At 56.5% G+C, this 12,419-nt stretch overlaps 2 protein-coding genes across 2 annotated transcripts in view; one reads left to right on the top strand and one right to left on the bottom strand.

Annotated features, from left to right (window-relative positions):
- The window catches only part of MAST1 (microtubule associated serine/threonine kinase 1), a gene marked incomplete at its 3' end in the record, with an annotated part of 22,051 nt that extends 19,610 nt beyond the window's left edge, over positions 1 to 2,441 (bottom strand). Inside the window, exons 1-2 of the mRNA XM_079917548.1 lie at positions 2,148 to 2,441; positions 396 to 484 (exon numbers count right to left, since the gene is read on the bottom strand). Coding sequence (XP_079773674.1) covers positions 396 to 484; positions 2,148 to 2,230 — 172 coding nt within the window. The 5' untranslated portion in view covers positions 2,231 to 2,441. The remainder of the gene's footprint in view (positions 1 to 395; positions 485 to 2,147) is intronic.
- Positions 455 to 12,419, top strand: RTBDN (retbindin; the record flags this gene model as incomplete). The annotated part of the gene is given in 6 exon segments (XM_079917549.1): positions 455 to 509; positions 512 to 528; positions 10,071 to 10,245; positions 10,781 to 11,072; positions 11,610 to 11,706; positions 12,192 to 12,419. Coding segments are annotated over 6 exon segments (864 nt in total).

The raw sequence follows: 12,419 nt of genomic DNA, 5'->3' as shown, positions 1-12,419 counted from the left end.
AAACAGCAGCTTGTCCCCTCTTTAGTCTAATCCCACCCACGTATGGGTGGACCGCTCCCCTTAGCTGTGGCCCTGCCTCTCAAAATGTTTTGGCTACCGAGTCAGCCCAGCCCCTCTCCAGGCCGATTCCGTCTTTTTCGAGGTGGCCCCGCCCCTTAGGTATGGCTCCTCCTTTCTGCTCCATCCCCTTTCCAATCAAGCTCCTCCTGGGCCTCCGCCCACAAATGCCCGTCCCCCTGCGGACCGGCCAAGCCAACACAAGATGGCTCCGCCCCTTGTCCAATCCCGGTCCTCTCCGTCTAGACTCTGGACCACCACTCCTGTGGCATGGACACACCCCTCGCCTGTGACCACGCCTCCTCTAGTCTGGCCCACAAACCCACCACCTGTCTCACCCAGGTGTCCAGGCAGTGGGGAGTGGGGTCGCGGCAGCGTGGGCGAAGTGCTGGTCAGGATGAGACTTTTCCGGTTACTGGTGCGGCAGCTGCGGGGAAGGCGAGGCAAGGGACCGGACCCGGCCGTAGCCCAGTGAGTTTGTGCACCCAACCCGCGGTCCTCCCATCTCAGATCCCCACCTGTCTCCCAACTGTGTGTGCTTGGATGTGCTCCCAAAGGACTGCTCAGAGGAGGAGGCAGTGGAGGCTTCGGTAGGACTGTGTATGGGAGGTGATGCGTATGTGTTGTGTATGTGCAAGACTCCTGGTGTGGATCATGTGTGCCCATGCATGGCACAGTGTATCAGTCAGGGGTGATAGTCATGTCCACGTGATACTAATGGAGATACTGAGTGTCTGTGTGTCTTTGGGTCCTTGCGTGACATTCGCTGTGTGTATCCAGGTGTGGCACCCGTGTGTGAATTCAGCACTGGGAGCATCCTAGTGTGACATCATGTGTGACAGTCCTTGGGTTTATCTTGTGTGACATGACCTGTGGCTTTGTGTGTCTATATGACACAGTGTAACGCCACTTGTCCATGGCTAGATGTGCCACTGTGTGCTGTAAAGTGTGCGTGATGCATGATTTCTGCTACGTGTCTGTCTTCGTGTAGCAATCTGAGTCTGTATGAGATACTGTCCTTGTGTCTGAGTGTGACATTCACCATGTGTGTTCCCGTGTGGCATCTACTGTGTGTGAGTTTAACACCCTGTGACACTGGGCACGTCTGAGCATACCACTGTGTGTGACATGGATGAAAATGAGTGAAAACCTGTGATATTGTGTGTGTCTCCGACTCTGCAAGATTCTGTGTCTGTTATTCTATCATCCGTGTGGCACAACATATGACATGCTTAGGTGATATCGTATATTGTGACATTGCACGGATGTCATTGCCACACATGTGCCTGTGTGCATTTCAGATGGCACAATTGTGTGTGTGGATCACCAGGCATGTGACATCTTACTGAGTGTACACTACACTGTGCCTGTGGGCTTACTTGTCTGTGTGATGCTGCGAGTGTCCTTGTGTGTCTGTGTGTGCCTCTGACCTATGGCCACCATATGGCTGGGTACGCGTGGCGGCTCCCGGGTGTATCTGGGACACTAGGGCTGTTGTGTGTGTATGTGTGTGTGACATCATGTCCTGAGTGACGCTATGTGTCACTATTTTTCGTATGAGGCTGTGTTCTTTGGGGGGCGGTTGTGCTATGATAAAAGCCCCCCCTTTCATTCTGCCCCTCAGGATCCCAGCTTCCAAAGAGGGACCCTCCAGCCCCTCCATTCTCTTCGCACACACCCCCCTCCCCGGCTCAGTGACTGAGCATATTCGCGCGGCCAGAGCACGCGGCATGGGGGTGGGGGGAGGCCAGGCTGCGGCTATTGTTCTGAGGGTGCTAAGCCCCCCACCCTCCCCTTCTTCCCCTACCCTCACCGGGCTGCCGGAGCCCGCAGCGCCATCAGACAAAGGCGCCTCAATCCCCCACCAGGCGCAGCCCCCTCCCCCCGCGGCGGTCCTTTCTAGCGTGCAGTCCCCCCAGCCTCAGCCCACACTGCCCCCCATTCAGCCCCATCCCTGGCAGGAAGGCGCGAGCGAGCACCTCTGGCGCAGCTGGACCGGGTGCAGCATCCCGGGCCCCGCCCTGCAGCAGCAGCCGGAGGGCGGTTTTGGGGGAAGGGCCAGGTCAGGGTCTGAGGGATCGGGGGTCTACCTCTTGGTGCGACGGAACATACTGCCGCCAGGGAAGGAGGGCATCGAGAAATTGGAAAGCGCGGTCCAGAGAGAGTCAGACATGACCCGGCGGCGGCGACATGGTGGCAGGTGCGGCAGCGGCGGCGGCGCGGGGAGCAAACGCGCGGGGCGGAGGCTGGAGCCGCAGCGGGCAGGGTAGGGCGGGGGAGGGGAAGGCCTGCGGCTGCCGCTAGCCAGAAGGGGGCGCTGCAGTGCACCAGCGCGTCTGGCCCCGCCCGCGCGCCCGCCTGGCGCCCCCACCCGGGCCGGAGAAGGGGCGGCCAGCCCCGCGCGTTTCTCCCCAGGGCTCACCTGCTGCTTTTCCGGGGCAGGGGCAAATCTTTCTGGAAGGCAAAGGAGCAAAAGGATAGAGGTCAGCGGGGACCAGCAGCCACTGCCCAAAAGCCCTGTCAGCCCCCTGGAGGGGTAGAGGTGGGATGGGACAGGTTCTTCATCAGCATGGTCACCTGCGCCCTTGGCCATGAGGTGAGGGCTGGGCTCCTAGGGGAAAAGGGTACCAGGGTGATTCCTCTCCCGACCCCCAGAGGCCAGCAGAGGGCCCCCTATAGGACTCCCGAGCTGGCGTCTCAGTATGTGTTTGTGCAAATGAAAACATCCAGGAGTCGTTATTTGAAAAATATTTCTTGAGCACCTACTGTATGACAGGCCCCGTGCTAGGCACTGGGGACACAGCCGTGAATGAGACAAAAATCCTGCCCTTGGGGACTAGCATTGAAAGGAAGGAAGCAGACAACCAAGATTAACATAGAAGTGAATGAAATAATTTTAGACAGAAATAAATGTTATGAATAAAATTAAGCAAGGTGATGTGATGGAAAATGGCTAGGAGGGGGACATGATAGTTACAGAGGTCTGCTCTGTGGAGATGATTTTTAAGTTTGTTGCTGAAAAATAAAAGTCAGCCCTGGGAGGCTCTGTGGCGAGAGCATTCCGGGTAGAGGGAATTGCAAAGGCCTGGAGGTAGGAATAAACTTGGCATGCTCAAGCATGAAAGGGTGAATGACTGGACGGATGAATGAATGATTCCTCCACACCTCAATGGTTCTACCCCACTCTCAATCAGATTCACAGAGTTGGGGTGGGGAGAGTTAGGGTGGCTCAAACTGAGATTTGACATGGGAATCAGGTGATGGCTGGGTGGTCTTTTTCAGTAATGGCAGTGATAATAATTGGTAGGTATTGGGACTTCCCTGGTGGTCCAGTGGTTAAGACTCCGTGCTTCCAATGGAGGGGGCGAAGTTCAATCCCTGGTCACGGAAGCCACATGCCACGCGGTGTGGCAACGAAAAAAAAAGTTAGGTATTAACTCTGTCCACATCACAAGAAGGTTGCATTCTGTTTGTCAAGCACACAGGAAACCACTACAGGGACCAGAAATTACAGAGGTCTGGACGCTTTTCTGAGAGCACTGGGGAGAAGGGTCATCACCTTCTACCCAGTTCTGTGTCCACAGGCTAAGGTGAATAAAAGGGATTGGGCAGGGCTGCAGGCAGAAAGATTCAGGTTAGGGTTCCAAAAGCCCTTTGGTGGGGACTCCAACAAGGGAGAAATGAGGAGTGTTCTAGGATTTTTCTAGAATCTCTGATAGCAGAAAGCCTCGGGTTCAAATCCCAGTTTTGCCACTTATAACCTTGGCAAATGACCTTCCGATAGTCCATTCCTTCTAGAGGATTCTGTCAGATGATGCAGGTGCCTAGCACCTTAGTATGGTGTCTAGCATATAGTAAGTGCTCAATAAATGTTAGGTCATAGGAACAGGAGTTATTGTGGATGGACATGCTGCATGGCAGAAGATGGGCCAGAGGGACCTCACACTCCCATGTACAGAGGACAGATGGATGGTCGGCGTCAAAAGGAACACTGTCCAGATTGGCAGCCCTGCCATCCTGAGCCAGGGGTGACCGGAAATCTATACCAGGTTTTCCCTCTGTCTTTGCAGGATCAGCTTGAATGAGCGGCCCCTTGGACAAGCCCCTTGGACCAGCCGGCCTGCCAGGGCCAGGCGGCTGCAATGGCACAATCAAAATCAAGACCTGGATTTTCCCCGCCACGGAGCCCGGTACTCCAGACTCGGGTACAATGGGCCTAGGAGGGTGAGCCCCAGGGGGACCTTTAAGTGCTACCTAGAAAAGTCCTCGACTCTAGCCCCATCTGCTAGCATCCCTAAACATTTTAGGGTCGAAGAAAGGGGCAAGGTGGAGAGGTAGAGGATCTGGATCCTTGGCGTCCGTGTAAACAGACGCCACTTCCATCCCCAGCTGCAGAGCTGCTCGGCCCAGCGGATTCTGCATCTCTTCGTGATTAACTGGACGGCCCTGTGGCCGGGGCATTCGAACTTAGGTTGCTGTACGATCCCAACTGCACACAGGGGACCTTGGGAGCTCCGTGGTTGTGGGACAGCTCCTAAGGGGTTGCACCAGTGTGTGAGAGTGTATTCAGGCTGCGAAGTGGTTAACCCTGCCAGAAGGGAAGAGGTTCGGGCAGGACTTCGGTGGAGTAGCTCCCTCGGCCTAGAAGCCTGGGGAAGGATGGGTGGATGAGTGGGAGGATCCCGGGTTGGGGGCGTGGTCTTGCGCTGGAGAGCTAAGTCCCGCGTGGCACTGAGCCAATAGGAGTCGGCGCCGGCCCAGGGGGCGGGGACACACCCCATGCAGGCTCCGCCCGTTTCAGCCCTTTTCTGGGGACCCGACGGCGCGGACCCAGTCTAACTGCTTCAGCACTTGCTCTGGTTTTGCAGCAGCTCCCTCGCTTTTATCAGAACCCGTTCTCCTAACCCAGCCCAGGGAAAGGAAGGAAATCCGAGGAAGACCTGAAGAGCCCATCTGGGCTCTGGTTAAAACTCAGGTCTGGCTCCAGCATCATCCAGACGCCAGGGAAGTCCTTCCTGCCCTCTGAAATGGCCCCATCCAAAGATGGACGAGGCCCCTGGGTGATGGTTTGAATCCTCTCCTTCTCTTTCCAAGCTCCAGGCTAGGGATGTAGCCTGAGACTGGGCCCATTCTAGGCTTTATATAAACTTCTCCGGACTACCTAGCTCGGGGCTGCTTCAAGGAGGCTCAGAAAGACCAGATGCCAGGCAAACCTTAGGGTGAAGCTTTGACCGATTTCCTCTCTGGGGTTAGTTTGGGGCCAACACCGAACCCCCGTATTAACCCTTAGAAGTGCATGCTGCAGACCGAAGAGAACCCTTCTCAGCTTCAGAATCCCCACCTATCTAGGATGTGGGAGTTCCTGACGCCTGGATTTGTCCCCGCCTTCCCCACACTCCACAGCAAACCTCAGTGTCCCACTCCGCGCAGTGGACCCACGTCTCCTGCGCCTGCGCAGCCTAGAGACCAACATCGTCTAAGGCTGCAAGGAGCTAAAAATCGCTCCCGCCCACCCACAAGCTGGGCTGGACTTGAGGATCGCGGAGTGGGGGTGGGGGGGTAGTGTTGTAGTGGAGCGGGGTGGAATGAAGAGTGAGGAGGGAGGCTGTCTAGATGCCTGTCCAATTAGGGCAGTAGGAAGAATCCTGGTGGCCGAGCAGGTGCGTGGAGGTCGCAGGGGGTCGGCATGCCTCAGGAAGGGACTCCTGGGGTGGTGAGGGGCGAGGCTGCAGCACAAATATGTTTACCACTGCTGCGGCGCCGGCAGCCCCGAGGGGCGCGGGCCCTGGGGCAATAACTTTGTTCTGCGCCCCCTCACCCCCAGCCTGGCTGGGCACCAGGGCAAAGACCTCGATCCCAGCCCCTTCCCCCTCTGACGGGCCGGGAGCCCCTCGGGTTATCCTCGAGGGGAGCGCAAGGCTGCATCCCCCTCTGTCAGATCCCTGGATCCCCGGGCGGCCCCTGAGGGGCGGGGTCCCCAGCGCGGCGGGACGCGCGGCCACCGCGTTCCCTTTAGGTAGAGTCCCGAGGCCATGGGAGAGGGTGCCTGGGCCAACCCTGGCGTAAGTTCTCCCGCCTCCTGCCGGGCCCCGCCCCAGGGCGCCGACCCCTTCCCCTCCACCCGGGGCCAGGGCTGCCGAGTACCTGCAGCCTCCGGCGACGAATCAGGCCCGAATCGTCCATGGCGGCGGCGGCGGCAGAGGCTTCGGCCCCGGGGAGGGAGGTGGGAGGCGGCGGCAGGGGCGGCGGCGGGAGGAGGGAGGCGGGAGGCGGGAGGCGGAAGGCGGGAGGGAGTGAGAAGCCGCGGGGACCGCGGCGGCGGCGGCGGCGGCGGCTGGGGGGGGGGGAGGGGGCAGGGAGGTGGCGGGGGCGGAGCAAAGTGGGGCGGACCCGGCGTCGTCACTGCGTCTGGGCGCCCGAGCCCGGCCTCGGCCAAGGCTGCCCGCGCTGGGGGCGGGGGGGGGGCGGGGGGGGGCCGGGGGGGGCGGGGGCGGCGGACAAGAGGGGGAAGGAGCCTCCAGATGTCCCCAGGGAAGTCAAGCTACCGAGAGACCCCTGTAGAGACACGCCAGGGGAGAGACATGCCCATGGGTAGACTCCCAACCCAAGAAACACCCCAAAGGAGACAGTCTCACTAAGATATATTCCTTATGCAGACAACCTCCTCCCCGCGGTGACCCCCTCAGAGAGACACATTCCCACGGGGAGGTAGTCTCCATAGGGAGGCCCTCTCCAATCAGAAACTCCTCTCACCCTGAAAATCATTTCTAAAACAGATGGTCTCTGAGGGGTGACGCTTCCTCTCAAAAGCCCACCCTCCAAAGAGGAGACATTTTCGTAGAGAAAGATCCCCGCGGGTGATATTTCACTTGGGGAGCTTGGTGAGGTTACCCTCAGTGAAAGACCCCACGAAAGCCATATTCTCTATGGGAAATTGTCCCCACCCACGAGACCTCACATCCCAAGGAGATACACTCTTACAGAGTGTGTATTTGCACTGAGGAGACCCGTCCTTACGGGAGAAGCCCCCTCCGAAAATCATTTACATGCTTATACCAACCCGCTTCCCTAGCGATCCCCTCCCTCATCGTCAGGATTAAGAAGCCAGGCCAGGCTGGGCCGTATTTATAGGAACGATTAGCTGGTTGGGGAGGAGGGCAGCCGAAGCGATTTTCACCACTCCCCCGCAGTGTTCCTGCAGCTGAGGCCAAGCCAACCATGCTTCCCCTAGTTGTAGTGAAAAGCGTCGGAGACCTCCCCACGCCAGTCTTGGCATTGGAGGGCATGGTGGGGTGGGGGCTTCCCAAGGGTCTCAGTCCATAACTGTCCCGAAGACCCTGGAGGGCGCGGTCACTGGGCGGGAGCGACCCCTGCCTGTCAAAGGGGGCTACAGCGAGGTCTAGGTCCCGGTGTTCCCCAGGCGCTTGTCTGCTCATCTCTGCGCCTTTGCCTGAGTTGTCTCGGTCTGTTTCTCTCTGTCTCTGTCAGCATGTTCGTGTTGCCATCTCGCTGAGTCTGTTCCTCGCACTTCTCTGTCCAAGGCCGGGAAACCGCTCTTGACGCGCCTTCTCCCGCCGGCTGCCGCGGGAGCTCTCCGTGGTGCTGATTTCTAGCGCTCCAGTCCGTAGTGCTGAAATATGAGCTCAGGTTGGGGGCGGAGGTTAGGGAAGGGGAAGGGTTGTCGGGAGGCACAGCCTAGAGGCTGGACAGATAAGACCCACGAGCACCCTGAACTACCCCAGGATGAACCGGAGGAAGGCTAGGTCCACTGAGTACTGGTTGCTGAAGCTTCCAGGACATCAGTGGGTGTCCTTAGAGGGGCCAGGAGACAGTGCCTCCTGATTAATTTACTCAACAGGTATTGAGCACCTACTGTGTGCAAAGCAGTGTTTTGGATTCTGGGAGTACATCAGTAAAAGAGACAGACAAAAACTCTGCACTATCCGAGAAAAGAGGGAGAGAGATTTGTGGTAGTACTCATTGCTCACAAAAACACATATGCAAACTCTACAAGCACAGGCACGCACACACACTGTGCAAATACACACACAAACACGAAAGTACCAACACATGCTCAACAAACAGACTCGCATATACCCATTCACACACCCTGCAAACACATACTCCACAAAAACACATATTCTGCAAATACACACACATACAAACACATACTCAGCAAACACAAACTCACAAACACATGTAATCATTTGCAAACATGGAGTTAGCACATAGACACAGAGAGTCTTATGCAAACACATAAACACAGAATACAAACACACACTCAGCAAACACAGAAACACATATTCACATAAACTCACATTCTGGAAACACACGTGCAAACACATACTTAGAAAACACAGACATACACACACTCGGCAATGCAGGCATACACAAACAACACATAAAAACACTCAACAACACAAGCACACACTCATCGTCCCCAAACCAAAGGAAGCTCAGCTGCACACAAACTCTTGTCCAAAATACAGACTCATTATCCTCCCAATGCAAAACATGGACACATATACACACACTCACATACCCACTGGAGGGCTGTTTTTCTTTTCTTTTCTATTTTATTTTATTTTAGAGGGCTGTTTTTTCTTACTGGACTCCCCCACTAAACTATCAGCTCTATGAGGGTTGAGATTTTCATGTCTTAGTCACTACACTGCATCCCCAGAATCTGGCACACACTAGGTGCTCAATAAATGTTTGTTGAATGAATTGAGGGAATGTTTGCAGGGACACAAATTCACAGAAACTGCAAAGGGGCACACACACATACACACACACACACATGTCAGATGGAGTCCTACACCCTCTCCACACATGACAACACCTTCTTGTTCACTCATTGTCAACATTCATGGTCAATAACCTTTGTCCAGTGACCTATTCACAATAATTTGCACAACATCTATCCTCATCCTTCATCCCCCTCCCCTTCACTTATTATCTGACTCTTACTCAACTGGACACACTTGGCTCTTGGAACACTTACAGACCTCCTTACCCAGATTTTGAGCACACACACACACCACACACTAAAGAGACGCACATAAACATATCGTCACACAACAAACACACATACCCACTCAATACATACACAAACACAAAACACACCCTCATCCCACACACACACACCCTCATCCATCTCCTCACACGTATACAGAGTTTAAGTCACAAGCTCAACATAAAGACAAACACAAGGATATATACACACCAGCCTCAGATCCTCTGGTCTTTGGTCAGCTGGAGCAGAGGGCGGGGCGGTGGGAAATCCCTCCCCTGCATCAAACCACGCCCCTTTCAGCTGTTTCCTGGATTTGACCCTGAGGTGTCTCAGCAGTGCCCTAGACTCCAGTCCGGCTAACAGGTGAGGGGTGGCCGGAGGGGGCAGAGATGGGGAGGGAATTGCCGTGTCTTCACAGATCCCTAGTTCCCCCTGCCTTGGGGCCTTTGGATCCCACTGGCAGAATCCGAGTCCTGCCACAGCCAAGCTTGGGTCCAGAGGTCCAGCCCTGGGTGTCAGCCCCTAAGCTGATTGTGGGCCGAGAGAAGGTGACCATGAAAGGGGCCAGCGGGGATCAAGAGGGAGGGAGGAGACTGGGCAGAAGAGAAGGAAGAATTACTGGACAAGAGGGGGGATTGGAAGATCTGGGGAGGTCCCTTTGAGGACGGAGGAGGTTGCCTGAGGGCCCATAGGGTGGGAGATCCCACTTTGGGTCGGGGTGGGAGGGAAGGGAACCAATGTCAAACAGGGGTGGGGACACTTGCACCTGAAGGGATGGAGGGGACATGAGTCTGACGGGGGGGGGCTCCTTGGTCAGAGACAGACCTTGGTGGCCCCCGGGGATTTGAGGGTCCTTGGCTATTGCTTCCTCATCAGCTGCCCTTTCTCTGCTCTGCCTGGCACTGTCTCCTGGCTGCGTATCAGGACAGTGCCACCCTGAGCTACCAGAAAGGGACAGCTGAACCTCACCCCGTATCCCAGCTGACTCTTATCTCAGGTGGACATGGCCTGCAGGGGTTGCACTCGACCCAGGGGCCTGGCCTGGGCCCTGCAACTGACCCTGGCATGGATCCTGCTGGGGGCTTGTGGAGGGAGCCACCCACTCCCAGCTAGATCCCAGAGACACCGTAGGCTGGTGACCAATTTGGGCCCAAGCCAGCTGCACCTGGCAGGTAAGCATTCCAGACTTTGCCTAAACTCGAACAACCAGAAACCCCAACTCAACCATAACAATGCCAGAATTTCCTTTGGAGAGGGGTTTAGGGTGACCGGAGGAGGCACCTGGGTCTAGTGGTGGTTAAACAGCACAAACTGCCTAGGTTCAAATCCCAACTCTGCCACTTCATAGCTGTGTGACCCTGGGCAAATCACTTAACCTCTCTGAGCCTCAGGTGGGCCATTAAGAAAGGAGGAGAAATAATAGACCTACCTCATAAGGATGTTGTAAAAGTGTATATGTAAGTATATGAGAATTTATATCACCACCAGGTTGTCATAAATGATAAGCTGATTATGATTAGTGATTATTTCTTGAAGCTCCATTTGCATCGCAAGCGAAGTGTCTTTAACTTTTATGTTTGAGAGAACATATAAAATTGGGGTCTCCCCGTTCAGAGGAACCCCAAGCCTTGGTTCCCCAACCCTACCTGAGGATCCAAGATGGCAACTCACTGGAGTCCCCTTCTCCATGACACTCTTGTCCCTCAGAGATGAACACACCAGAGGCATCGGACCCTGGGATCGTCTCAGGGAGCTGTGGGGAGCTGAGCCCCGGGCAAGTACAGCAACCTCCAGTGTTTCCTTGTGTTCTTTGCTCCAGCTGTCCCGACCAGGGGACAGAGCCCTTGCGCACCTTGACCTATCTGGGCCTGTCTCTCCCGATATCCAGGTGTGAATCCTTCCTGGGAAACCTCCAGGTTGCCCTCCGCAGTCGTTTCCACCTGCTGCTATTGGGGGTACGCCAGACACAGCCTCTCTGCTCGGAGCTCTGCGATGCCTGGTAGGAGAGGCGGGGCGTGAGGGGTGTGGTCTATGGCTTGGGCGGGGCCGAACGGGGGATCTGCAGCTTGATCCTCCGGGTGCCTGAAGGGGCGTGGCCTGCGTCCAAAGCCACCAAGGTGTACAGGACAAGGCCTGGTGTTTAGAGGCTAGGTAGAAAGGGACGGGGCCTGTGGAGGACCCGCTGCTAAGACTGGCACTACGGAGGACTGGCCTTCCATGGAGCTGGATTTTTTTTTTTTTTTAAGGGGAGGGCCTCTTGATTGAAAAGAGAAGCTAAAAGGGTGGGGCTGGCCTGGAATAGATGGTCTGAGGTCGGCAGGTGTGAGGCCTGAAGTGACAGAGCCCCGGTAAGTTTAGAGAATATGGGGCAGGCTGAAATCTGGGGGATGGCTTTTGTAGGAGCGTGGTTCTAAGAGGCGGTGCCTGGATCTGGGGAAGGGACATACCCGGGGCAAAGCCTTGGAGAGCAGGAATCCCACTAGGACGTGGCTGCGGAGTCTTCACCCGCCTTCTTTTCTCCACACGCCATCCCCAGGTTTGCCACCTGCGAAAGTGATATCATCTGCAGCCCGACTTGGCTCCCACTCCTAGAAAAGAGGGGCTGCGAGCCTGGCTGCACCACCTATGGGCAGGTGAGCATGGGACAGAGGAAGCCAGGAAGAGACTGATACTTCCCCTCACTATGTCCTGGGTTAGCCCGTCTAGGTCCCAGAGTCCGGACTGGCACTCCCAAGGCCCCCACTCCCATCCTTCCCGCTTCCACAGCCCAATCTCCATAGTAGGATATGCCTGTAGCCTCCCTAAGGCCCACTGAGTCTGGATTTGCCCTCCCCAAAGGACGGTCTCTGCTCTAGGCCCGTCCACAGTCCCCCTGGAAGGCCCAGAAACCCGAGTCTCCTTCTCCAAGGCCCCAGCCTTGATCTGGTTCTCTGCCACCCGAGCCCCCTGGGACCCAGTAAAACCTCGCACTCCCCAAGGCCCCACCCCCACTATGGCCCTGCCCCCAGACTCCCGGGATGACCTAGAGGTGAGAATTTCCTGCCCTAAGATCGCGCCGCTGCCCCCAGGGTAGCTGGACTCCACCAACTCGGACCCAAACTTCACCCCTTCCCGCCAGACTTTTGCTGACGGAGCGGAACTTTGCCGCTCGTTTCTGGGCTACGCGGTACCAGTGGCGGATCCTGGCTCTGGTCACTGCCTCAACATTTCCACCTCGGTGCTGCCGCGTCCCAGACACGCACGGAGGGCCCGGGAAACCACTTTCCGGCGCTCCCGACGCCCTCGCACCTGGATCCTGGACGCTGCAAGCAGCGGAAGTGGCAGTGGAAGTGGCAGCGGCCCCTAG

The sequence above is a fragment of the Stenella coeruleoalba genome, assembly GCF_951394435.1.
Source record: "Stenella coeruleoalba genome assembly, chromosome: 3".
Taxonomy (NCBI): domain Eukaryota; kingdom Metazoa; phylum Chordata; class Mammalia; order Artiodactyla; family Delphinidae; genus Stenella; species Stenella coeruleoalba.
The sequence above is the reverse complement of the archived record's forward strand: the minus strand, read 5'-3'. Positions and strand labels throughout refer to the sequence as shown.